General features: G+C 38.2%; 1 protein-coding gene and 2 non-coding genes across 4 annotated transcripts; 2 read left to right on the top strand and 1 right to left on the bottom strand.

The window, feature by feature from the left end:
• Positions 1-72, top strand: trnac-gca. Its single transcript has one exon. It is a non-coding gene; the product is annotated as a tRNA-Cys (tRNA).
• Positions 73-120: 48 nt separating this feature from the next.
• trnac-gca lies at positions 121-192 on the top strand. The gene has a single exon. It is a non-coding gene; the product is annotated as a tRNA-Cys (tRNA).
• Positions 193-2,162: 1,970 nt separating this feature from the next.
• On the bottom strand, positions 2,163-21,848 carry LOC121958659 (plexin domain-containing protein 1-like). 2 transcript variants are annotated; one of them, XM_042507740.1, is made up of 13 exons: positions 21,328-21,846; positions 11,609-11,766; positions 7,624-7,767; positions 7,475-7,544; positions 6,582-6,704; positions 6,377-6,495; positions 6,136-6,235; positions 5,729-5,824; positions 5,555-5,636; positions 5,410-5,470; positions 5,201-5,324; positions 3,827-3,987; positions 2,163-2,933 (listed from the first exon to the last, which is right to left on the bottom strand). In XM_042507740.1, the coding sequence occupies exons 1-13, from the start codon at positions 21,401-21,403 to the stop codon at positions 2,808-2,810; spliced, it is 1,440 nt and encodes a 479-aa protein (XP_042363674.1). In that variant the 5' UTR covers positions 21,404-21,846; the 3' UTR covers positions 2,163-2,807. The 2 variants fall into 2 exon arrangements, with proteins under 2 accessions (XP_042363674.1, XP_042363675.1); XM_042507741.1 differs by having other exon boundaries at positions 2,811-2,956; positions 21,328-21,848.
• Between the last annotated feature and the right edge of the window lie 2,508 nt (positions 21,849-24,356).

The following is a 24,356-nucleotide window of genomic DNA, read 5'->3' as shown; positions in this document are numbered from 1 at the left end:
GGGGGTATAGCTCAGTGGTAGAGCATTTGACTGCAGATCAAGAGGTCCCCGGTTCAAATCCGGGTGCCCCCTCTTTTCCCATTTACGGTAACAAATTTTCGTTGTATTTAANTATGTATCGGGGGTATAGCTCAGTGGTAGAGCATTTGACTGCAGATCAAGAGGTCCCCGGTTCAAATCCGGGTGCCCCCTCTTTTCCCATTTACGGTAACAAATTTTCGTTGTATTTAAACGGAACCTGAGCACTACATAGCCGTATGTGTGCGTCCACAATCGTTATTTTTCCGTTAAAACCGATCGTACAGGCCTTACCGAGACCATGTTTGTTGAAATAGCTCTGCATGAGGACGCCTCACAATGTTAACCATATGTTTAACTCATTTCCCTCATTAAATTAGCATTAATGCTAGCACCTTTTGGACTATTCCACCCCCCCTTCTTTAGAATGGTACGTTCCACCGGCACTACTTCAGTTTTGAAACGTTGAAAGACGTTTAAAAGTTTTTCTGTTTGGGTAATTAACGAACCAGGAGTTTTTATCTTCGATTTAATGACTGTCCAACGAACTGTAAGTCGCATTTCAGCATAATTACTACTTGTTTGTTCGTCATGTGCTAAAAAAAAAGACTTTTTGGTGGGCTGCTAGCACTGTTCATGCAAATTTGCACCAATTAAGTGCAGCTAGCAGCTGTGTTAGCTAGCTTCTTACCTGTGTAGCGCGAAGAGGCTGTGTTTATTACATTTCACCCGTTAATTATTGTCCTTTATGTATTGTAATTTTTCACTACAAACAGTCAGCATGACTGTATGTTAATTTATCTGTCTCGTAACACCATATCAAGTTATAAAGCCACTGTTTTGTTGGTTTCTGTGGGACGTAAATGACTATTTTCTATGATATTAATATTTACAAATAACGTTACATTATTTTGGATCAATACATGGGTTAGTCTTATGGCTCCATCGCGTGGCAAGGTATTGTTTTTGTCATCAATAATCAATAATACACTGTAAAAAGGTTGCTGTACATTTCTTGTTACAGTACTTATACTGTGTTTTCTTAAACATAGTATTATTACTTTTTTCAATACACAATTAGACTAAGTTCCATTAATCTTTAACAAAGTATCTATCTATTTTTACTATTTTTGTCCGTCATGGCACAGTTTAGCTTCCGGGGAGCCAAATATTTCCCGTGAAAACATTTGCATATTATGCTAATATTCATTTGTTTGGGTAGAAATAAGGAAAACAAATAAGTGTATCACAAAAATAAAACTTTTACATTGCATACCATTTAGGTTTTTGAATTATTAGAGCTCCTGTGATACAGTATTATCAAAAAAAGTCACAGTGCAATATAGTAGTCATTTTAAATGTATTGTGATACATTTTGACTTATTACCATTTCCAATTGCTTTTTATGTTTCCAATGGAAAAACTGTCAGCATCTGTTTTATCTAATAAGATAAATCTTTCAGTGTGTTCATATTACTCAGAGTATGCTTTAACTTGCAGTATGAAGGCTAGTTCGATTAACTTGTATTTGTTATAGAAATAATTTATACAATAAAAAATATGTATTTGGTTTCAAGATAATTTGTTCATATGCAATATTTTAGTTGTTATTCCAGGGTTCTAATGGATCCCAAAAAAGTCTTAAAAGGCATTAAATTATTCTATAAATAAGGCTGTGACTTTTTCAAAAGTCTTAAAGATGCTGACACATTGGAAGCAAACTTTTTTTCTTAATTTGGCATCGTAAAAATTTCAAAATAATGAATATCTGTTTTAAAAAAAATAATTTTGTGAATTTACCATCACGCAGATCAGTATAGAGTAACTAAATATTAAATATAATTTTTGGTGGAAAATTGAATTAGACTCCAGTCCATATCCCCATTATTAATGTGCATGTGAGCAACAGCGACGATGAAGATTGGTTTATTAGTACCAGTATGTTACTTTAAGTGAATGAGTGCATTCACTCAATTATCCAAACTAAATATCAGCATGTAAATAAAACAGTGTGTAACCTGGTGGCACTCACCTGACAGTGACCAGAATCTTCTTCACTTTTTATCAGTAATCAATATCCCTGGTTTAATTATTGTATAGGAGGGCTACACCATTTGTTTTCAACTTTTCACCAAAGTATGACATTTATGTCAACACTCACCACCAGCTTTTATTAGAAGACATTTAAACGGAAAGGTTAAAAGAAAACAACTCTCATAATTCGCTGTCTTTAAAATTCATCCAAACAATATTTCTCCAGAGAAGTTCAAGATGATCATTATAATCACTATCAGTTATATAGCTAAATATCTGTTATAGTGAAGTCCACAGAGATGTAACATTTTATGAACCAGTCATTGGTCGTGTGGAAGTTTCATGAAACACAAATAAATTGAGTAAAAACAAAAACACATAAACTGAGCTATATGTTGGTTTGCAGTATGAAGGCTAGTTCGATTCGTTCCCTGACATCCTCTTGCAGTGATGGCTTTTTGTACAGTTACACATCTCATCATTTCTGTACAGTCGGCTTTTTCTCAGACCCTCCAACCCTTGAATAACATGGCAGATCCCCTGTGTGATGGCAAAGAGCAAAAGACACAGAGAAAGCTGGCAAGAGCTACAAGAGCAGTTACAGTAAACACTGTCCAGCAGCCAAGGTTGGAGTAGGGACACCTGTGTCACTGTTCGGCCTGATCGTCCATAATCATCCCCGTGTAATACCTTTGCCGTCCCCAAGATGGTGTCCTTTCTTCTTCCTCTGACTGTGTCCTGCACGTCCAAGACTCTTAGCAGCACTGCTCAGCTTCAATGAAACCTTCCTTTTCATGACCCCCGAGCTCGACCTCGGCGTAACTGGAGTGACAGCCCTGGTTACGGAACTTCATGGAGGGCCAGTAGTTATTGGTGCGTCGCTACGAACAACAGACAGTAGTTGCTAAAGGCCAGGCAGCAGACAAACATGCAGTGATGAGGGAAGCATTCAGATCCTTTACTTGAGTATAAATACTCATACCACACTGTAAAAATGCTGTAAAAATACTGAAAAAATGTTGCAAGTAAAAGTAATGCATTAAATGCCCCTGAAATAACAGTATCTAAATACAATCAGAAAAATGTACTTAAATTATTAAAAATAAAAGTACTCCTGCATTAACCCTTTGAAATTTGAGCATATTGGCCTGAGCAACGACAGAAGAAATGACCTGAAAATTAGCAAATTTGTAAAAAGTACAAAAATATTACCTAAAAATATAGAAAATAAAAAATGAAAGAAACCAAGGAATTACCCTATTTAAAAAAAAACCAATCTAAGTCCATCAATTTATTGCAATTTGTGGTACATACAAAAAATTCTGATAAATTAAAGTGACTAGTAATTGAAGATATCAGATAATTGGAGTTTATTAGAAGGTACAGCATTTTCCTATAAAATGTAGTAGAAGTATCTCAAATTTTCACTTTACTATTTTTACTTTTTTATATTTTAGTGATCATCATATATTTTAGTGATCATCATCACTTGAAATACGGTGGTTTAAAATGTATTTAACATAAATTCATTGTGCAAAATAAGAAAAAATACTTAAACTTAGGGTGGATGTTTTGTACATGTTTAATTTGTCAAAAAAAAAAGAAAATATCGGTTAGTGATAGCGTCAGAAATCAGCATGCTGGCTGATACAGATATTTAATTTTAAAGCTAATATCTGCTGATACTGATGACTTGCTGATATTGTCGTGCATCCCCACTGTAAACAGAAACTGTTCACTTTACAGGAGGTATGAATTCATTTGTTTTTCTCACCTGCATGAGGTAGAACGGTGGAGCAACTGTTGGGTGTGTGTTGATGTAGTAGACCGCCAGTAAGGTCAGCGCTACAAGCAGAACCAGTGCAGCCACTACGCCTGCTATGATGGCCGTGTTCTCTGTTATCCCCTTATTGTGTGGAGGACTCGTCTGTATATCTGAAAGAAGGGAAAACAGAGATTGTTGTTATTATTGAAGCATGTAGAGGTGGAGTCTCTGACGTATGGCCTGACTTGCCAGGACACTACAGGCGTCATTGGTTAAGGCAACAGACCACAAGAGGTCTAATATACAACATAATCCTCAAGAAAACATTCACTCAGCTTAAATTTATTTATACAGCACCACATGCCATCACAGTTCATCCAAGGGAAACCCAGAGCAAAAAAAAAACAAAACACTAATCTGTGTTGCATTTTCTGCATGCAGAGGAAAACTGTGACAGTTTAACAGCATCACAGTCAGTCAACCAATAAATTGACAAATAAAGCCTAAAAAAGCCCTCAGCTATCTTACAAAAAACAGAAGGTTAAAAAAATAATTCTGATTTATTACAACTTGGATCTTATTATAAGGCATCTCCTATAAATAAAAATAAAATTGTACCGAAGTAGTTGCTGCGATCTGGGAACACGGGGATCACTTTTCGTCCAAACAGATTAGTCAGACAACCAGACAGGTTGAAAACAATCCAGCAGTGAAGCTTAATGATTTAGACCGCTTTATTAAGAGGAAAAACTCTAAAACGATCCCCTATTGCACAGGAAACCTGTGTATGAACTTTTACTGGGAGATCAAAGTTAAACCAGAAAACAGGTGCATAAAATGTGATGGGTGTTTACTTCCAACAGTTTAGGACAAAATTCTAGTCCAGTGATTCGGATTGATCTCTCTTCAGACATTGTAGTAGGGATGCACTGATCACATTTTTTTTCAGTCTAGATACAGATACCTTGGCTTTGCATATTGGCTGATGCCAATCTGATCTGATAATAGTGTTTAATTAATATGCTGTATGCCTCACTTTGTGGACGTGAATGGGATTCATTTTTATGTGTAAAGAAATATCAGGCTCGACTTTCTTTCCTAACTTTGTAAAACAAAATGTAACAAATAAATGCATAGATATACATTTGAAATACCCTCAAAAAGCTGACATGTAGGATACACGTGTAATCAGACAAAAATCTTATTTATTTAAATTATCGGCCTCATTGTCACAGATACCCTAATCCAGCTATTTAAGTCAATATCGGCTGGATTTCAATATTGGATCGGTGCATCTCTACATTGTAGCACGTGGATAATTGAGATGAACCTTCACTGACATCCCTCACTATCTGTTTCCCTCTAGATTCAACTGAAACGCACCTTTTGTGACTGGCTGGTCTTCGATCACTGCTGAAGACGGTGTTGGACCTGGAGAGGACAGGTTGAAGGAGCTCGTAGACCCCTCAGGTAGGACCGGGTTGTAGTCCTCACAAGAGCCTTTTGCCTAAATGAATGTCCATAATAATGTCTCAAGACAGCTTGAAACAGCTGCTCATTTCTTCGTTGTATAACTAGGAAAAGTTTCTCACCTCTTCAGGGCAGTTATAATCTAACCACTCTTGTCTGTGCCGGTCGATACCGTCAGAACATCTGAAACTCACAGAGAACAAAATGAGAGCGGCCAGGCTCTCTGTGGCTTCATTACAAGATAAATCTTTCAGAGTTTCATTCTACCGTTGAAGTGTGTTGCACCAGCCGCAGCCAGTTGTCAAGTTGGATGTTAGACAGAGATCACAGGATGTGTGTTGAAGACAAGCTGGAAACATCAGATACACAGTGTTCTGGAGTTAGAGAGGTGAATAATGAGGCAAGGCTGTCATTTAAAGGCTGTTTTTTAAGGGTACTTACTGGGCAGAGGAGTGAACTCAAAGGCAGATCTGCTAACAATCTTTGTGATGTTAATCTCAACTCGGTGATACTCGTAGATAGTACGCCGATTTGCTTCTTCAAGACAAATATGAAATGTTAGAATGATAGTAATATTTATTTTTCTGCTCTGTGTGGTTTAAAGGAAACTAAAAATATAAAGTTAAACATTAGTGACTGCAAAAAAAAAAAAAAAACACAAAATAGGGTCCAGGTTGAAAAATATCAGTTACTCTTAAATGATGACGCTGATTGGTGTATGTCATAATTACAAGAAAATGATGAACATTTTTTGTTATAACAAGAAACAGAAACAATATTTTTTGTCACAGTGGCAGCAATACATCCTTTTACATTAAGTGTTAAAAAGTTGTGTTTAGAGAACTGACCTGAGAGCTGTGAGGGGGGAAGGAGTGCCATGAAAGCATCAGACAGTCCCACTTTTACTGGATGCTCAGTGGAATTCATTTCCCCCACTGGTATAGGGATCTGGGAAACAAAAACAACAAAACAGTGGTGTTTGCTTTAACATGACGCGCAATCTTAACATTGCTTCCCATGCATATGTTAAGTACATCAGTGATCTCTATAAGTGTATCGATGAAAAGAAAACTGTTTAGTTAAAGTTACGTTTCTGTAGTTGAAAACAATAGTTCCATTTTTGTGCAGGACTGTCTGGAAAGTAAAAGGTCCTTCAGCCTCTCGGTCCTTCAGCTGCACGTTGTCCCACTGCACCACAAATAGATTCCCTGAGCAGAGCGGGACACAGAGGCTGGTCAATGAAAACCAAGAGCTCCCAAATATTATCAGACTCACAGAGGAGCTCCTCACTTACCGTTGTCCGAGTACCTCACTGTTGAGTTTTTGGAGAAGCTCGGATCAAAGTTGGCCATGAGGGGAGCGATGTACTGTGTGGCAGTCAGCATTCGATGAGTGATGTCTCCCATGTAGATGAACCCTGGGGTCCAGTGTAGATGTTAAAATTGTGTTGTATGTCTGTACTTATTACTACAAACTATGTTTTTATGCCTCTGTGCCTGCAGAGGCCGGAGGCATTGTTTTGGGGTTGTCTGTCTGTCCGTCCCATTCTTGTGAATGCGATATCTCAAGAACGCCTTGAGGGAATTTCTTGAAATTGAAAAAAGCAAAAATGGACTCAACAATTTGATTTTGGTGGTCATAGGTCAAAGGTCAAGGGTCACTTTTACCTTTTCCATCTCATTCTTGTAATCGCAATATCTTAATAACGCCTTGAGGGACTTTCTTCGTATTTCGCACAAACATTCACTTGGACTCAAGGATACTCAAATCATATTTTACAGACTTTAAAAAATAAATCTTTGGTTACAGATCCTCACAAAAAAAAACAAAAACAACTTCTAATTTAAATATTTTTCAATAAAAATGAGAACAATTATGCAAAAATGAGTTTTTCGTTCCCATCTCCTGCACATTCATTAGCATAGCATAATAATGGATCAACAAATAACTCTTTGGCTCACATAATTATTTTCTTTGGGTTAAAAATTTAGGACAAGTCTTAAAGCAATTAAAATCCTCAAAGAATGAAAGCATTTACAATTAACCAGATTCATTATAGCCTGGTATGCCTGTATATCTCCCCAGGGTAGGACAAAGTCTCCTTCAGCACACTGGGAGACGTTCCAGCTCCTTACTGGAAGTAGATGAGCCCAACTGTGGTATCAAGTAACATAAAGACAAACTCACCACCAGTTGCTACGATAATTTGTCTCAGGTGGTGTCCGTAAAAAGGGAACTCGAAAGAAAGCGCCACCCTCTGTGGATGAGAAAACATACCAGACGTGGCTGATGTTTATGTGTATCTGTGTGTGTATTTGTGTGTGCGCTCATCTCACCGCTGCCTGTCGGTGTGCGTTGGACAGTATGCCGTGGATCTGGACTTGGCTCTTGTGCAGGGTGTTCAGATTTACCCACAACTCCTCAGTCCGTCTGTCTGTTGGCCCAAAACTCTCCCATGTGTAGTACCTCTGGGAGTCCTCCTTAAAGAAGGCCACTCATTAGAAAAGTTTTCATAAGACATCATTAATGGTGAAGTAGACTAGAGCAGGTTTAACTGCCATTTATTTGCATTTTTATGATATCGCAATTTCACAATTAATATCATTTTGCTAAATAATTCTTAAATTATTGTAGCTACCATTTAGTGCTGAATGAGGTAAAGAAAATATCCAATTAAAAATCCTCTAACCACTTTTGTGATTGTGTTATGTATATATAGTACAGACATCGGCATGTCAGCCATAGTTCTTTTTTGCCTCTGCTTACATTGTTGGCAGCTGTTTTATAATTGTCCATGTCTCCAGGCTGTAGTCTTAATTTTTAAGCTGCAGTTTGTGTGTTTATGGTAACCTGGATGGTTTCTGGTTGTGGAATAATTTAACTGTAGTTGTGGGTATAGTTGCTTCAGTTGTTTCAGAAAATAAATTCACTGATGACTCAGTAAATTCGTTGATGTCATCAGTGACGTCGATGGTGGTGGTCTGGAATGTCTCACAACACCGGGGGCATGCATCATAGTTTGTTTACATATCTCTACTTTGACAAGACAGCTGCATGGTTGCTCTTCCGAACACGGGCAGCGCCGCTCTGCAGCCATGAATAAGGATTATAATAGTTAAAACCTCGACCTAGCCAGCAAGCAGAAGTTTGCACTTTGATCAGTCCAAAATGAAAATAATTGTAAGTTGTAGCCCTAAATTATATTTCATTCTGATTTCATGAAAATATTCCTAAATGTTGGTGAGGTATGTATGTGCACACTTTTTTACCCACTTTCTCTTTCTTCCGCAAACCTGCATATTTTGTTTTTTTCTTTATCAAGAGTCATTATACTACATCATCATCATAAAACCATTGACTTACATTAATAATATCTTAACTTAAACATTTATTCATTTAATTTTGTGCGCTATTTTTCAGCCATCTCGCCACATGAGTCCTTGTGATTGTGAATCACAGAGGATCAGGGCTGAGCAGCATTAGGACAGTGTTTCCAAGCCTGTCAGCACCCCACGAGGAGTCAGGGGTTGAATCTGAGGTAAGAAACAAAGATCATGTTTTTCTTTTTTATTTTTTGAGACTTTTTTTTTGCTGTGTTCCTCTGATGGATCTGCTCACAAATCAAAGACATACAACCAATCAAAAAGGGGTTATAGGAGGAGATGTTTTGTGTTAAGGGGCCAGTTGGGAACCACCGCACTAGACATCTGGGATTTATTTATTTCCGTCCAACAGATCCACTTGGGGGAGCTGTTTATACATTGCGCTCTGTGCTTTGACAACGTACAGATCTCCGTCTCTTGATGGCATTATTAATGTATGCCACAGTTCAAGGTGACAGAGAGCAATGGTTCTGGGGTTTAGTGTGGGCTCAGAAAGTGGAGCAGTTAAATGCAGCGCTCTCACTGCCTCTCCGGCTGCTCCATATACAGCAAGTGACCCACTTTTTTCTCCCATCTCCACTGCCTGACACCAGCCAATGTTTTCTAGAGGGGCGTGTGGGATTTCTAGGTGAGGAGAAGGGAACAGTCGTACACTTTTCCCTCACAGCTGACTGATTTATTAAAGAGATTCCCATTGGACACGAGGTTGAGGGGTTTTGGAAATTAGGATCAGACCTCCCCCTAAAAAGGCAACAGCGGGGTTACATGAGATCTTGTCCAAGTGATTCATTTGCAGGCACACACACACACACGCACATACTCACGCTTAAATAAACACTGTAAGTTGGCAGGACGAGGCTGTCGTCTGGTTTCAATTTGAATTGGAGGGAGAGGAAGAAAAAACGTACAACGCAATTTATTTGGGTTGAATTTTACTGAGGCTGATTCAAATGAAAGAAGAGTCGGGGACAGAAGACACAAATAAAACCTCATCATACACACTCAAACAAACAGACACACACACACACACACACGCATACACATATTTGTAAAAGGTAATGAGTGGAAAATGGCACAGGACAGGTCCACCTGACAGAATAACAATAACCTCCGCGCAAAGCTTCTCTAGCTTGGCAGAGAGTAAACTTTATGACCCAGATTGACCTCTGAGCACAGTTTTATTACAATAAGACATCCATAGTCTGGTTAAAGCTTCCTCATTGTAAATAACTCCCTGTTTTCTTTTAGTTTAAACCTGATAATGACCCCGTTGGCTTCACTTCATCAAGTCAACCTGATGTTGTGTTCATGTTTTCTTATTTGGAGGGGGGATCCTTTTTGTTTTGCCCCAAATAATGAAGAGTGAGTGATGTGTCCATCATGTGTACATCAAGCAAAACAAAAGCCAAAGCAGCAGTTCAGAATTAGTGGCTGCTGTTAAACACTAGGCATAAGTGGTATCACGGTTTCATGGTACAGTATACCAGGGTATTTAGAAATACTGATGATGTGATTTTAAATACCGTCAAAAATATGGATCCTCAGCACTGTACATTGATGTTATCATATATCCTATACCCTATATATATATATATATAGGTAAAATATTACAGGGGTTATCTGACCCATGTTCAACCCTTCTTTGGTCATTTCAGAACCACCCCAGCCAATCTGGGTAAATCCCTAGTCATTACAATTCAGATATGCCTTGAATTTTCAGGTTTTGATACTTTTTTGTACTGGATTACTTTGGTCGATACCTTAAAGTAAGGGGGGGTGATATGGCTTTAAAACAATTTTGCAAAATTTTAAGGCTATATCGGAACACAAGATACATATCTTGATATTTCTAAATGTCCTCTTAACCAATGTTAACTACTAAAATAAAATATTATTGAATGAACTGCAGTAACAAAGTTAAATAAAGTAGCTACTGTCATGTAATAAAGTTGAATATACTACTGTTATGATAACATTGAATAAAATATGGTTATAAGGAAGTTAGTAAAGTACTTTTAGGATGAAAATTATTGTAGGTAAGTTTTGTTGTAATTTGATAAATCAAACCGGGACACGTGGGGCTTTTATTTCGAGAGATTGGGCTCTTCTCAGTCCAGAAGTGTCCATGTTTTTGTTGTGAACTTTTGTGTGTGTGTGTGTGTGTGTGTGTGTGTGTGTGTGTGTGTGTGTGTGTGTGAAAAAACCAAAATGCAAAAACGACATGACAGTTTATACCCAATGTTGGCGATAAAATTGTTTTACATGTCGCACGTGGAACAAGCTGGGATACCGCGAGTATATTTAGTATATCGCCACCCCTACCTTAAAGCTAAAGTATCGATATCCAGCCCCACAGTTAATTTAACTGGTTTGGCTTTTGTTATTATTATTACTTTAGGTGCTTCAGTAGCTTTTTCAGTGTCTTTGATTTGTTTGTGATCTTTTTTATTTGTACAGGGGATACGGCTCCCATTCAGCAGCCATGTTATATTTGCATACACTATGTTGTCAGTCAGTCTTCCTGTCATTACCTGCATCAGCACCTCGAGGTCTTCCCACATCTCCATGCTGTTCAAAATCATAGCTGTAGCCGTGAGCAGTCCTGCTGTCGTCACACCATTTGTTTATGGACCTGTGACAGTTGTGTCATGACTGTGCTCCTCCATTTGAAACCAATGACATCATTTGTCCCGCCCTAGTTGTTAGCGACCCTGTATGTGTGCCATTCACTTTGAATTCTACCCTTCGACCCACCTCTTGAGTTGGGTTGTGTTTAACCCCTTCAAACTGGTTCAGTCCTCTTTGTGAAAGAAGTATTAGCTCGCTCCAGTTATCATTTCACACAGCAACATAAACAATAATAATAATAATTACATATGTGTTGTGCTAGAATGGAAAGCTCGAACAATGACAAAAGAATCAATTATTTATGTCTCACCACAATGCGGGTCATGTTCAGGGTACTGATATCAAGTCCTCCTCCTCCTTCAGTGTTGCGGGCTTCTCTATGTTTGTGTGGGGTCTGCTGGTCCTTCCTGGCTCTGTGGAAACCAGATAGATCCCCATCTCTCTGCAGAGGAGTCCCACTCAGTGCATCTAGAACAAGACAGACATGATGGCGACCAAACAGTTAACACACATGCAGAGACATCCGGGAGGACTGAATCCATGAACAAACAGATGTCTCTAGACCTCTGCAGAGCCAGGATGTTCTTCTCTTGCCATGTTTTCATAAAGCTGCAGTAATCCTTCACCTGTTACTGACCATCAAATGAACACACACTGTCAGTTGCTCAACAGATAAATCACCAAATTCTAGATTCAAGCCTTCGAGAAAACAACAGTGATGAAGAACCTGAAAGCCATACTTGAGTAAAAGTACAGATGTCTTACTAGAAAATGACTTTGGTAAAAGTTAAAGCCACCTTTTAGAATAAAATGAAATAAAATAAATTTTGTTAAGTATTGAAAGTAAACGTTCAAGTAAATGCTATTAATGTTCTCAAATTTCTGACCACTTGTTAGACTGGACTTGTTTCTGGACTTTTTTCAGCTACTTAAAAGGAACTGTTTCAGTTCCTTTTAAGAGGGTGACAGTAAGGAACTTTTTTAGTTCATTAAAAGGAACTGAAACAGAATTTTTAGGTTTTTTATGAAGTTTATTTCTTTGTAACATCATCTTAATAATGGAGCCTACATTACACTTGCAGAAAATCAAGGTCTTTTTGCAACCTAAAGAATTTAAAGAACAGACAGTTTTTCCTTTCTTCCCATTCCTTCATTTGTCCATCTCTGTCCCCTCCTTCCTTCCTCTCCTATTTTGCAGTAAGTAGGTAAAATCCCTGGGGGAAATGTAGTCGAGTAAAAGTATACATTTTAATTAGCAAAAGCTGTGGAGTAAAACTATATAAACTTAAGTGAAGTAAAAAAAAATACTTAAGTACTGCAACAAAATACTTGCTTTGTTATATTACACCGTTGGCAAAGCATGATAGCTAAATTCTGTCCTTGATTACAAAACGTGTGAAATCTGTGTGAAAGCCCCGAAATTATTGGGTAAAAATGTCGTCTTGAAAGGAATTGGAACAGTTTTAAACCCTGCGGTCACATCTGCTCATTATTGTTTACCATAATTTGGATTGTTAACACACACAAAAAATGTAGTCCATGTTTAGAGCAATAACTCACACAAAGACAGAACATAACAACTCACAAAACCAAGAAAAACACGCTCACAAGTGCATTTTCTTTACATCTGTCATGCAGAAAGAGTGCCGTGATTTCTTTTTAATTCCTGCATTTTAAACTAATAATGTCTCTTGTGTGTTTTGGCTTGACCACAGGTGGTTATTAACTAATAGTGAAGCATGATTCAACCTTTATTAGGTGCCAGCGTTTTCTATTGGCCATGTATTCCTGTTCACGTCTCTGCTGACCACCTACATGTGTGTGGGCTTCTTGTCATCTGCTCAACAGATCATAGATGGATGTTTGTATTTTTTCCCATTTGGAACTTTTCTTTGAAAGTAAGCTGATCCGTGACTCATTGTCCCGTGCACATTTTCAGACAAAGTTGTAAGATCAGCAGATCTTTGTTTTTCCTACTGAAGAACAAGCTGAGAGATAAAATCCAGTTTGCTGTCTAGATTTTATGTGACTGATCGGAGCTATTAAGTAACAGCATTTTTATGAACATCTTGAGAGAGAAGACAAAAGCCAGCCTGAGGTTCAGACCCCCCCTCAGCCTCTTTCCTTTTAGATTTTGTTTACAACATATGACAGGAAGTATGCGCACACCTCGAGTCAGGGTCCACATACTTTTTTGAAGTTTTGGCCTGGAGCTGTTTTTCTTGGTTTGTCTTTGTCTGTTTGTTCAAATTAAAGTCTTAATGCTCCTGCATTTAATGATAATTTGAGACAATAGTTTGCTTTCCGCTTTGTGGGAGGCCTTTTCCTTTTTCAACAGGATTATGACAAAGAATTGGGATTGTTAATTTTTATTGATATTGATGCCATTATCGAGACTCCTTAACAATCCAAGTTTTTATCAATAGCACTGACGATACTTTTCTATTGTTTGGTGGAAAGAAGAGGCAACAATACGTTTTTAACAGAACTACGTTTGTTGCTTAAGAAGTGACTGATCTTTTATATTGCTGGGAAAATAAATTTCTCACCCAAAGTTAAAGAAAAATTTTTAAAAAATGTCTGCATCCAAACCATTCCTTAAGGGTTTGTTTGTTTTTTTCCTTTTCTTTTGTTTTAACAAAATAACAAAGTAAACTAAAAGTATTTTTTATGGCTCTTATCACACTTCCACTTAGTGCCACTTTGCTTTTTTTTAAATATAAAATGACCAAGTAAACAAACTAAAATGTCTTTAGAAATTGCTCCAAAATCCACTAAGTGCAGCGTTTGTTTTTTTAAACAAAATAACCAAGTAAACAAACTTAAATGTGTCATCAGAAATTGCTCTCAGATCCACTTAGTGCAGCATTGTACTAAAAGTACACTATAAATGAGTAATATAATCACAATTCCACTTCAGAGTAGTTTTATAGCTGAACTTTCAACATTTCCAGTCACACCAAATAAAAATGTTCATGTTCAGCTCGTTACAGCATTATTGTAAAACAAATTCATTAAAAATGAATAACAAAGATTTCAGTTCCACCTAAAGTGGTGTAGCAGCTTAAGTTGAACATGAAAAAACAGTTTCTACTTATTAGAGATTACGAATAAATTGTGCTCACTGTTTTTTCTTTCGATTAGATCGAGACATGCCCAATCAGTACCATATACCTGTAAAATAGTGACCCAGATAACTGAGAAACAAGTCTCGAAACGTCTCCAGTCAAACTATTTCTGCATTTGATTCTTTTTTGCACCATTGGTCTGATCCTGTCCTGACTCCTCGCTGGATCAGCAAACTTTCTGTTGCTGAAGTCTCCAGAGCCTCTCTCTTAGGTAAACAGTCATTTTAATGTTGGCCTGTTTAGCACAAGCTAACAGCAGCCAATGGCCTACACCACATTAATAACTGTTAGGTAACATCGGTCATATGACGCTAACAGTTTTTCCTGTCACTATGCATGTGTTGCAGGGCAAACTCAGAATCAAAATGCAGTTATTTTTAGGCCCACTGAAAGTTTTACCTCATCTGGATGCTGTTGTTGCATTCGGATTGAATAAAATAAATTTTCTGTTTATAGAGACAATAAACAAACAAAACAAAACAAAAAGGGACAAAAGAAAAGAAACACCGAGAGGTCATCACGCTCACAGGGGAGATGGCTCTAATGAGGAATCTTGTTTGATTACAGTGCAGAGGAAGCTATTTCCTGGGCTTCAGAACAAGAGGCTCCTAATTGGGTCAGATTGGCAGCGCTCATCATCACTAAACAGCTGAGGAGGCGTCAAACAGCAGGGGATGAGAGCGAGCTTGGAGGGGGAGGAGAACTGAAAGTTGCACAATAGGGACTTTGCATTAGTGTATGATTGTGCGCGCATTTTTTCTGCGGCCTTTACACTTTAAAAGTCACGTTCGGATTTTGCTTTACAAACATCTTAAGTGTTCCTGGAACATATCTAACCATGTCTAACTGTCTGCATGTGGGCTGGATGGACTTCCAATAAAAAAGGGGGCTAAAAAAAGTTCAAGAGACAGCAGGACTTTGCATAAGGACTTGAGTTAAGCTGACCTCCGTCCGTCAGGTCTGGCAGACACATGTGTGTGTGAAACCCGCACTGGGAATGTGCAAACTGGAGCAGAAAAAAAAACTTCCTGGTGAATTTGAAACAGAGCCTGAAAATGCAACGTGACAGATGTGTCAAATTTGCTGTTGAATGATGGGTGGTTTAACAGTTAGTATAATAATCCCCTCTATTAAAATTAAATTGCATGGAAATAACTGACAGTCCTCCAGATTTAGAATATTCCTGGTAAGTGCCATGATGGTGTCAGTTTAGATGATTTCCTGCTGTTTACTCAAACGTATTTTACAGTGCCAGACATGTTGATTCCCTGAGTGAGAATTAAACCTTTAATCCTGCAGACTTATTTTGAGTCAATAACAAATATACATCATCTGTTTTAAGATAATGGCCCCAGTGTTCATTTTGTTAACAAAATCTATGCCACAAATGGTTAGTTAATGGCTTTTTTTATATGATGAAGATGAGATGTTAATGAGCTAAGATGGGTATCTTTGATAATAAAACTATGAGGAAAAGTATTTTTTGTTTTTGTTGACTGGACTTAAATGTTAATTTAGGGCTATTGGACATTCAAAATTAGAGTAGAGGAAAAAAGTGGCCTTCTGTCCCGTCAGCACATCGGCGATCTCTATGCGTTCAACACGTTTTCTGATGTCACTGGGACGCTGTTAGTCTTGAGCCCTGCCTTTTTAGCCTGCGCAAAATTGATGTGACACAACAGACGAATATCGGCCACTGCCATCGGTGAAGGTCATATGATTTACCGATAGACTGATGGCAGTCAACAAGGCAAATATTTGAGGATCCTGATATCAGGTGAATAAATCGATGCATCCCTATCTGCTTCCTCAGAGGTGTCTGCATTGCAGCATCCGTCTGATAAATGTAGTGGGTGCTGGGAGTCACACAGAAGTAGGACATAGCATTTTGAACCATATACAGTGTGTTATGGATGTACACATTGTGTTCATTCATCCCGTTACTGTCTCCCACGCGCCTGTTGCCCATTCCCCTGATCTGTTGCTCTCTTTGCCTTTTCCCAGAGACGTACAGTAGCTCCCTGGCATTCTTTTATTACTTGTTTTTATGTCTTTAGCAGAGTCCAAGCTATATCTTTTGCTGCTTGACAGACACCAAAGAAACATAATAGGTCACATTTTTACTATGTGAGAGCTTTCAGGGCTAGACAGCAACAGGACAAAAAGACTAGACCAAAAAGCCACGTTTCCTCAACTGAGACAAAAGCTAAATGGACTTCCAGTCTGTTCAGCTGGATGCAGTCCAGGGATGAAAAATAAATTTCCTCCAAAAAAATCTCTTTCTGGATAAATGCACAACACTTTCAAGTTCAAGTACACTCGAGGATATGCCTAGGGCACAAAGGCATGTATTTGGTCTTGGAGAGGCAAAGCGAATTATCTACAGACCCAACAAAAGAGAACAAAAAAGGCCAACATCTTTGCTCCAGAGACAGATACGCTGAAGACAGTGAACCATTATGTAGCGACCAAACACAGCAGAGGAGACATGATTAAATCTCAAGATACAAGTCTCGACCCTGTAGCAGTCCCGAGATGAGACACAGTGTTTAGTGTCAGGACATGGATTAGCAAAGCACCTGCAGTCCTCTGGCAAACCAGTCATTAGTGGAGCGGTAATCACATCGCGGAGTGACTGCTATGTATGTCAGCGTGTGTCATTGCAATTTAGCACAGTGGTTTTATTGTGGTCGGATTTTAAAAAGGCTGATCTGTGTTAAAACCAGCCTGGAGCTTATGGCGTGGGACGAAGCCATTTGGCACCTTTCACTCCGAGGAACAGCAGTAACCATAACACACAATCACAAACACTGGCAGCTGGACTGATAAGGACCCAAAGAGAAAAGGAAAAATGTGGCGTTCAGATAAATATGGACAAATGGATCGGGCTCGCAGTTTAGAAAATGTTTAATTCCCTGTCATGGAGTTGTTTCTTGTTTACATTTGGGACTGATTTTCCATTTTTAGTGCAGCTGTCATGTAGCTCCAGTTTGCAGATGAAGGTTGTTCCAGTTGTAATTCACTGTCTGTTTTTATGATGATGCAGTATTTATAGAGTTTTATGATTATTTTATCGTCAGAAATGCGAAGATGTTCATAACTAATATATCAGGAAGATCTAAATGTATTATATTATTGTTACAGAAGTGAGCATTTTACTTATCTTCTGTCAGATTAACAGATGGTATTGATAACCGAGTTCAGCTGTATTTTTGTAATTCAGATACATTGAGATTATGGTCTTTGTTGTTGGCATTGCACTGAACGAAGCTGGACAGCAGTTATTTGTATTCCCTTTGGCTAAAATACAAGATTGAAGACGTTCTCTGGGTGGCAACCTAGAAACAGTTTAACAGAAAATATTGGTCTTATGGCATTTTTAGCTCATTCAGGTCATTTGTCTGCAACCTCAAACCCACTGTGACTATTGATCAGTGCAACTTGTCAGATCAAATCCATCAGCTTGTATCAAGTCATCATCACGTTTCTCCTAAATATAGCTTCTCTTTTCTTTCAGGCAATAATCTTTTTATTAATACTTTTTCCATGTGACAGGCAGATAGGTATGAGGTCATGGGATGTTCAGCATCTAAACAGATTTTCCTGGTTTAAATTAGGATATCACACAAAGTACATACAGTAATTGTGAGAGATCTGTCTCATTGGCTAAATAAACACAATTTTTCCCACTGTTCTTCTCTCAGTCGTATGGAGTAGGTCATCTGTTTTAGAAGATCTAAATGTTTAACCATGTTGAGAAAAAGGCCTGCAGTGGGACAGTTTTTCTGAAGCCAGTATTTTGTAATGGCCTTTCGACTCGCTGCCAGTAAGATCTTTAGGAGCTGGGTATCATCTTTACGTAATCCATCAGGGAAAATACAGGGCTGTGCATGTTGTTCTGATATGAAAACCCAAAGTTTTTGAAATGATTGCTGCCACTTCGTTCCAGAAAGTCTGAATAAAAGGAAAGACCAGAGGAGGCAATAATCTTGACAACTGTTAGCATCTGGTTTTTAAATGTGTGGACAGCAGGTAAAGAGCTGCGCACAAATGTTTAATCTTCGCTGTCTATCAATTGAAAACCTCTCAAATGAAACTATGTTTAATTTAAAAGGAACTGTCTGTGTCAAGGCACATGCATTTTTGATCTTTTTCATTTTATTATCATGCTATAATGTATAATGGTATGAATCCATGTAAGATGGGGACACATCAGACACTGTCATAATGAGACATGCTGACTAAGCTCCATATAGTGAGTCTTGGTGACCTGCTGTTGAGGTCACACGCAGGTAATGCAACCTGACTGGGAGGTGTCTAACGCAACTAAGAACAGGGACAAAACCTGAGTTGGAAAGATAATTCAGGGTGGCGTTATGGATCATTAGCCATGTAATGTCAGCCTGTCTGTCACTCCATCACTTAAGTTCAGACTGAAATATCGCAGCAACTACTGGACGGATTAAAATGAAAAATCCGATAATGTATCCAAATAACTCTGGAGATCCCCAGACTTTTCCTCTATAGTGCCACTTTACTACTTAAATTGAGTTTATTTTTTAACCACCAGTCCTAATCATAAATATCAAACAGTCATTAGTTTTTTTTTTTTTAATTTTGACCCTTTAATGCAAGGTTTTTGTCATTGTGCCACTGTGTTTTACATGAAAAAAAAAACCCACTGTGCTACTGTGACATCACCCACTGGTTTGTGGACTATCGCTTTGAAGACTCGAGTTGAGCATTTTGGCTGTTGTAACTCTCTGCTGGAGTATTTAATGCTCTGCAAAAGAGACGTGACATGGTCTGCAGTAAGTCTGGAAACTTGAGTGTATGATTGCAATGCATCCTCTTCAGTATGAAAGTGATTGAGCAGTTAGTCACTGCAGCGCTGCCTGTTTAGCAAAGAGCTGTTCCACTTTCTGATGTGAGCGAGATGAAGTTATCAGCTTGTGGTAAAAAAGGCCCAAAATAGGAACACCTGCTGTACAGAGGTGAGGCTGACAACCTGAGCTGAATCCTGAGTTTTAGTGTATGTCAGCTGTGAAAATGAGTGTGGAGATTTTGCTGGAGTTGAAGTTGTCTTATGCTAGTGGGGGATTTGTCTCTGTGGTCTCTGCACAGTGTGTCGGGTTGTCCTCTGCAGAGCCAGGCCCCTGATCAGAGGAACTGGGACCACAGGATAGGCCAGAGAAACTGGAGCACCACTGATTGTCTGAGGAGGAGCGGCAGTAGAAGAACGGGGGCTGGCTAAAAATAATGTATCTCCAAGGAGAACAAAAATACATACATGCGCGTACACACACACACACACACACACACACACACACACACACACACACACACACACACACACACACACACAGGAAGGCAGCTCATATACAGTTGATGCACAGAACAACCAAGCACATTGTTTGGGGTGATTGAAAAGGTTTTTACGCTCATGAAAAACCTGGAAAAGTCATAGAACTAGTAAAAATCATTGAAAGTTTTGGAAAAATCATGGAAATGCGTGTTACATTCGTGCAACATAATGGTGAATTTATTTTCTGTATCTGGAATTTTCATTTATTTATTCATCATGAAATAAATGTTCTGTCTTTCCCTTCATGTATGCCTAAAAATTTTTAAACTCTTTGGGCTTTAGGGGAGGGGCATACCACTTTAAATGGCTGTGTTTTGTGTTTGTTTTACTACTAATTTTTGTATTTAATTCTGCTGCTGTTTCTAGTATTTCTTTGAAATTTTAACGATTTTTAAAGCAAACCTTTTTAAAAATGGCACTTTTTTTCTTTTTTTAAAAATCACTGGCAATTGTTTTGAACACCTTTCCCCCTTTAAAAATGTGTCGATTTCTATTTTTTTTTTTTTAATTTTCATTTTTGGCAGTTTTTATATAACGAGTAAACATTTTTGCTGTTTTTTCCTTTTATTTATTTATTTATTTATAGCAATTTTTTTAATTAAAAAAAACTTAAAAATGTTGGGCGACTTTTTTTTCTTTTTTTTTTATTTTTGAAGGCCATGTTTTTTTTTTTTTTAAATTGTCAAAATGGCACCATTTACCACAGCCCAAAAACTGTAATCACAGAAATTCGTGTTGGATATTATAAATATCTGACGGTTCCTGAATGCATCATTTTGGATGCTAAAATTATGTGTAAATAAAGTTTGAATCTTATATATTTGAAAGATGCCGGATAAGTGTGGAAAGGACGAAAAAAATCATTTGGTGTCCTTGAAAAGTCATGGGAAAGTTTTGAAATTTTCCACGTCAATGTGTAGGAACCTTGGAGTATTCAAGTTTCAGCTGCTGCTCTCATTTACTTTTTTTTATACTTTTCTAAAATGCCTGCAGGAATGACAACACCAGCCATGATTGAAATTACTGGTTAACCTCAAACATTTATCTGCTAAAGTGCAGGATTTCCGATCACATGATCAGTATTTTCAAATTGGAAATACAGAGGTTTTGGAATGGCATCCTAAGAAAATCCAGACCTCTGCACACATGCGGGCACACGCATGCACGCACGCACGCTTGCACACACACACACACACACACACACACACACACACACACACACACACACACACACACACACACACACACACACACACACAGTCTTTCATGTGCTTCCTGTGACTGACAGAGAAATCTCGAGGGACCTGTTAACTTCACACATACATATGCACACACATATGCAAATCCAACCCCCGAGAAAGTGCCCTATAAAATTTTTAAAGCTTGCCTGTTGCCAGTTAGTGACAAGAATTTAGGTCATATAATATTTGTTTTAACCTGAATTTTTGCACGGCCTATTCTGAAGAAACGCAGTCAAAATGGAGTTAATATTAGATGTAAATACCTGCGCGTTGGCGTTAAAGAACGGGATCTTACCTTCATACTCCTGAGCCCAGACTCTCCCCAGCTCAGCCTGGGAGAGACAGATGAGGAGAACGGCACAAAGCCCCATGTCCAGCCGACTCTTCTCCCTCCTTCCCCGACTCTATCACTCCTCTCTTCTTCTTCTCTTTTCTCCCCCTCCGTCTCACTTTGATGGAAGGAGCGGGGCGCCTCACTCCTCCACTCCCGTCGCTCTGTGCTCTCCCACACCACTGCTTTCTCCTCACCTCAGCAGAGGTTTACTGCTTTTCTCCCTCCTCTGGCCGTCTCTCGTCTCTGCTTTGCGTCCTCGTTTGGCCCCTTCAGAGTGAGCTCTGGCATGACGGGTCCATGTCAGAAAAAGAGTTGACAAACAGCGTGGCAGAGTAAGGTGTTTTCTCTCCCTTTGCTTCAATCTTGTTATTTTCTTCTCCTTAAAATAACTCGCTTCACCTCTCTGTCTCCTTCCTTGTGTTTATAGATCTCTCTCTAAGGGAGTTCCCAATTTTTGCAAGGCTTCCACAAAGAGGAAATATTTATGTATTTCTACATTTTTTCTTTCCTTCAAACTCAAAAAAGGGGTTGGAGTTGGGAGGAGCATGTCTCCCCCATGTGGAAGCATGTTGAACCAAAACAAATGTGATGTTAAAGGCCTGACATTTTGAGAAGTTCCCCTTGTGGTTTGTTTGAAGTATCACATGGATTTTGCAATTTGTAGGTTTTCATTTTATTTTATTTTATTTATAAAACTGAGCTTATATTGAGTTTTCAAAAAAGTTTTGTGTCTTTCACATCTGTGCTTGAATAGTTGGCCCTGCTTATGATAGATTTATCTACCATTTGAAAGGATTTGTTAATGTGGTTGGTGTAAAAATGATCTGGATAACAGCATTTTTATGCTTTGGAGGTATGAAATTTTTTTTTTTTTAATTTGACACAAACTTTAACTTGGACTTAAGGATGAACTGATTAGATTTGATTTGAGATGCCATAGGTTAAAGGTCAAAGTCACCGTGACCTTGCATCCATCTCATTCTTGTAAATGCGTTATCTCATGAACACCTTGAGAGAACTTCTTCAAGTTAAGGTCAAGGTCAGTATGACCTTGCAGTGAATACAATATCTTAAGCAGGTCTTCAGGGAGTTTCTTCAAATTTGGCACAAATGTCCACTTGAACTTGAGAATGAACCGATTACAATACTGAATAAAATATAATGAATATAAATTGCTATTGCTGAAAGTACAATTTGAAATAGCTGGTAATTCAGTGTCTTGCGTTTAAATGACTGTCAACAATAGTAATCGACAGAGGTACAACGTAGATTTATTAGATTTATTTTTTATTATTATTATTATTGTTAGAGCCGGCTACCCTTTAAAGATGCTTGGATTTGAGAGCCTGTGCAGTGAATCTGAAGAAAATTTCCTTGTTATTAGCAAAAACAAATCTTAAAGTCAGCTAAATTCCATGGCTCAAATGTTAAAGCTACAATATCATCTCACCTCCCGACACTCGGGTTATTGTAAGGTAAAATACGTTTACCATGATTGTAAAAAACAAAGGTGCAGTCGTAACAAATATAAAAAAAATGCATTTATGATCAGTTGGGGGAAAAAAACTGTTAAACATAATAAAACACAAACACAGGCTATCCAGAGGGAACTTGTATAATGTTTGTTTCCCTACGTTTATAACACACAAACACAATGAGAAAAACTGTTTTTATGAGTCCCATAAAGTTGTTCCAAATGACTGGACTTTTCCCGCTCCCTGTATTTAGTTTGGAGATTGATGTGAGAAGTCCATTAAAAGTACATTCAGTGATTTTCTTACAACATCCAACAGCTTTGCCAGATCTCAGAATTTACTCCTCCGTCAGCAATGATGTTTGGAAACTCAGCTGTGAACTATGTGGAAACGTCAGTCGTGATGTCTCATGTAAAATACATTATTGCTATAATCCAAGTCTTTCTACATCCTCTTTTAACAGCATGAATAGATGTGTATCAAAGTCTAACAGGGAGCTGGTTAGATGGGTTTTGTCGTCTGTCTGTGAGTTAGGGTTGGGCTGGTGTAAAAAATGTGTCTTATTATGTGTATTAATGACGTCAATTTAAAGTAAACTTTACTGAACTTAACTGGCTGCAATTATTAGCATTATTTATGTGATGATTTTATTTTTTATGGCCAAAAGCAAAAAAGAAAGGGGTGGCAGCTTCTAATTTAACAGGTTATGTCAAACGGGCATGTGGTATCGTTTCTCATCCATCACGTGATGTCGGCAAATATCTTAAAGTTAGTGCGCTGCAACATTATCAGACGAAATCAAACGAAACGAAATCTGTTTTCACTGTATGACAAGAGATGTGTGGACAGGGAGTGTGTGTGATTTGCTTGAGTTTCTCTGTCAGTACATGAAAGTTGGCAGCCCTGCACAACATACTGTATTTTCTGAACCAAGTTGCGTGCACTGGTGCATTTAGAGCTGAGAATTATGTGCACAGCTCAAATCTCTGTGCACCACCATGCATATACACTTGGTTTTTGAGCCCTTGGTCTTGTTTATTTGACAGGCTGTTTTCTTTATTTTACTGATTTTACTCTCACAATAATGGTCTGATTTGTGATAATTAGCCACAAGTGACCCTTGTTCTAGATTCTCCTCTTGCCCTCTCCTGTTTTTTTTATACCTGGCAGAGAAGACACTGAGCTGTTTCCCATTACCGAGGGAGTGACACTCATCTGTCTTGTTCCAAATGGGAAACAGCTTATAGCCAGCATTATTTAAACTGTACCAGAAAAGCAGTTCAAACATCTGAAGACAGGTTTATTTGAGGTTATATTTAATGATGAGGTAAGTGTGTTTATGTTGTCTATGGACTCCAAACACTGGACACATTTTATCGTCATTAATTCTCCTCCCTTGTCAAAATGTCTCTTTCAAGGATTATGGCCACCGTATCTAAATAATGATAAATTACAGATGTGGAGTCAGTTATGAGTCAGCGAGGCTGTCTTATTACCATTATTGGAAACTGACAG

This window comes from Plectropomus leopardus, chromosome 19 (assembly GCF_008729295.1).
Source record: "Plectropomus leopardus isolate mb chromosome 19, YSFRI_Pleo_2.0, whole genome shotgun sequence".
Taxonomy (NCBI): domain Eukaryota; kingdom Metazoa; phylum Chordata; class Actinopteri; order Perciformes; family Serranidae; genus Plectropomus; species Plectropomus leopardus.
Note: the sequence above shows the minus strand (reverse complement) of the source record. Positions and strands in the feature narration are given on the sequence as shown.

What these genes read in the sequence shown, in the direction of transcription:
- LOC121958659 (XM_042507740.1), bottom strand. Translation starts at nt 21,403, where the DNA reads ATGGGGCTTTGTGCCGTTCTCCTCATCTGTCTCTCCCAGGCTGAGCTG. An exon ending in TGAGTTCACTCCTCTGCCCA is followed by an intron (nt 5,637 to 5,728) that starts GTAAGTACCCTT and finishes TGATGTTTCCAG; the next exon opens with CTTGTCTTCAACACACATCC. An exon ending in ATTATAACTGCCCTGAAGAG is followed by an intron (nt 5,325 to 5,409) that starts GTGAGAAACTTT and finishes ACATTCATTTAG; the next exon opens with GCAAAAGGCTCTTGTGAGGA.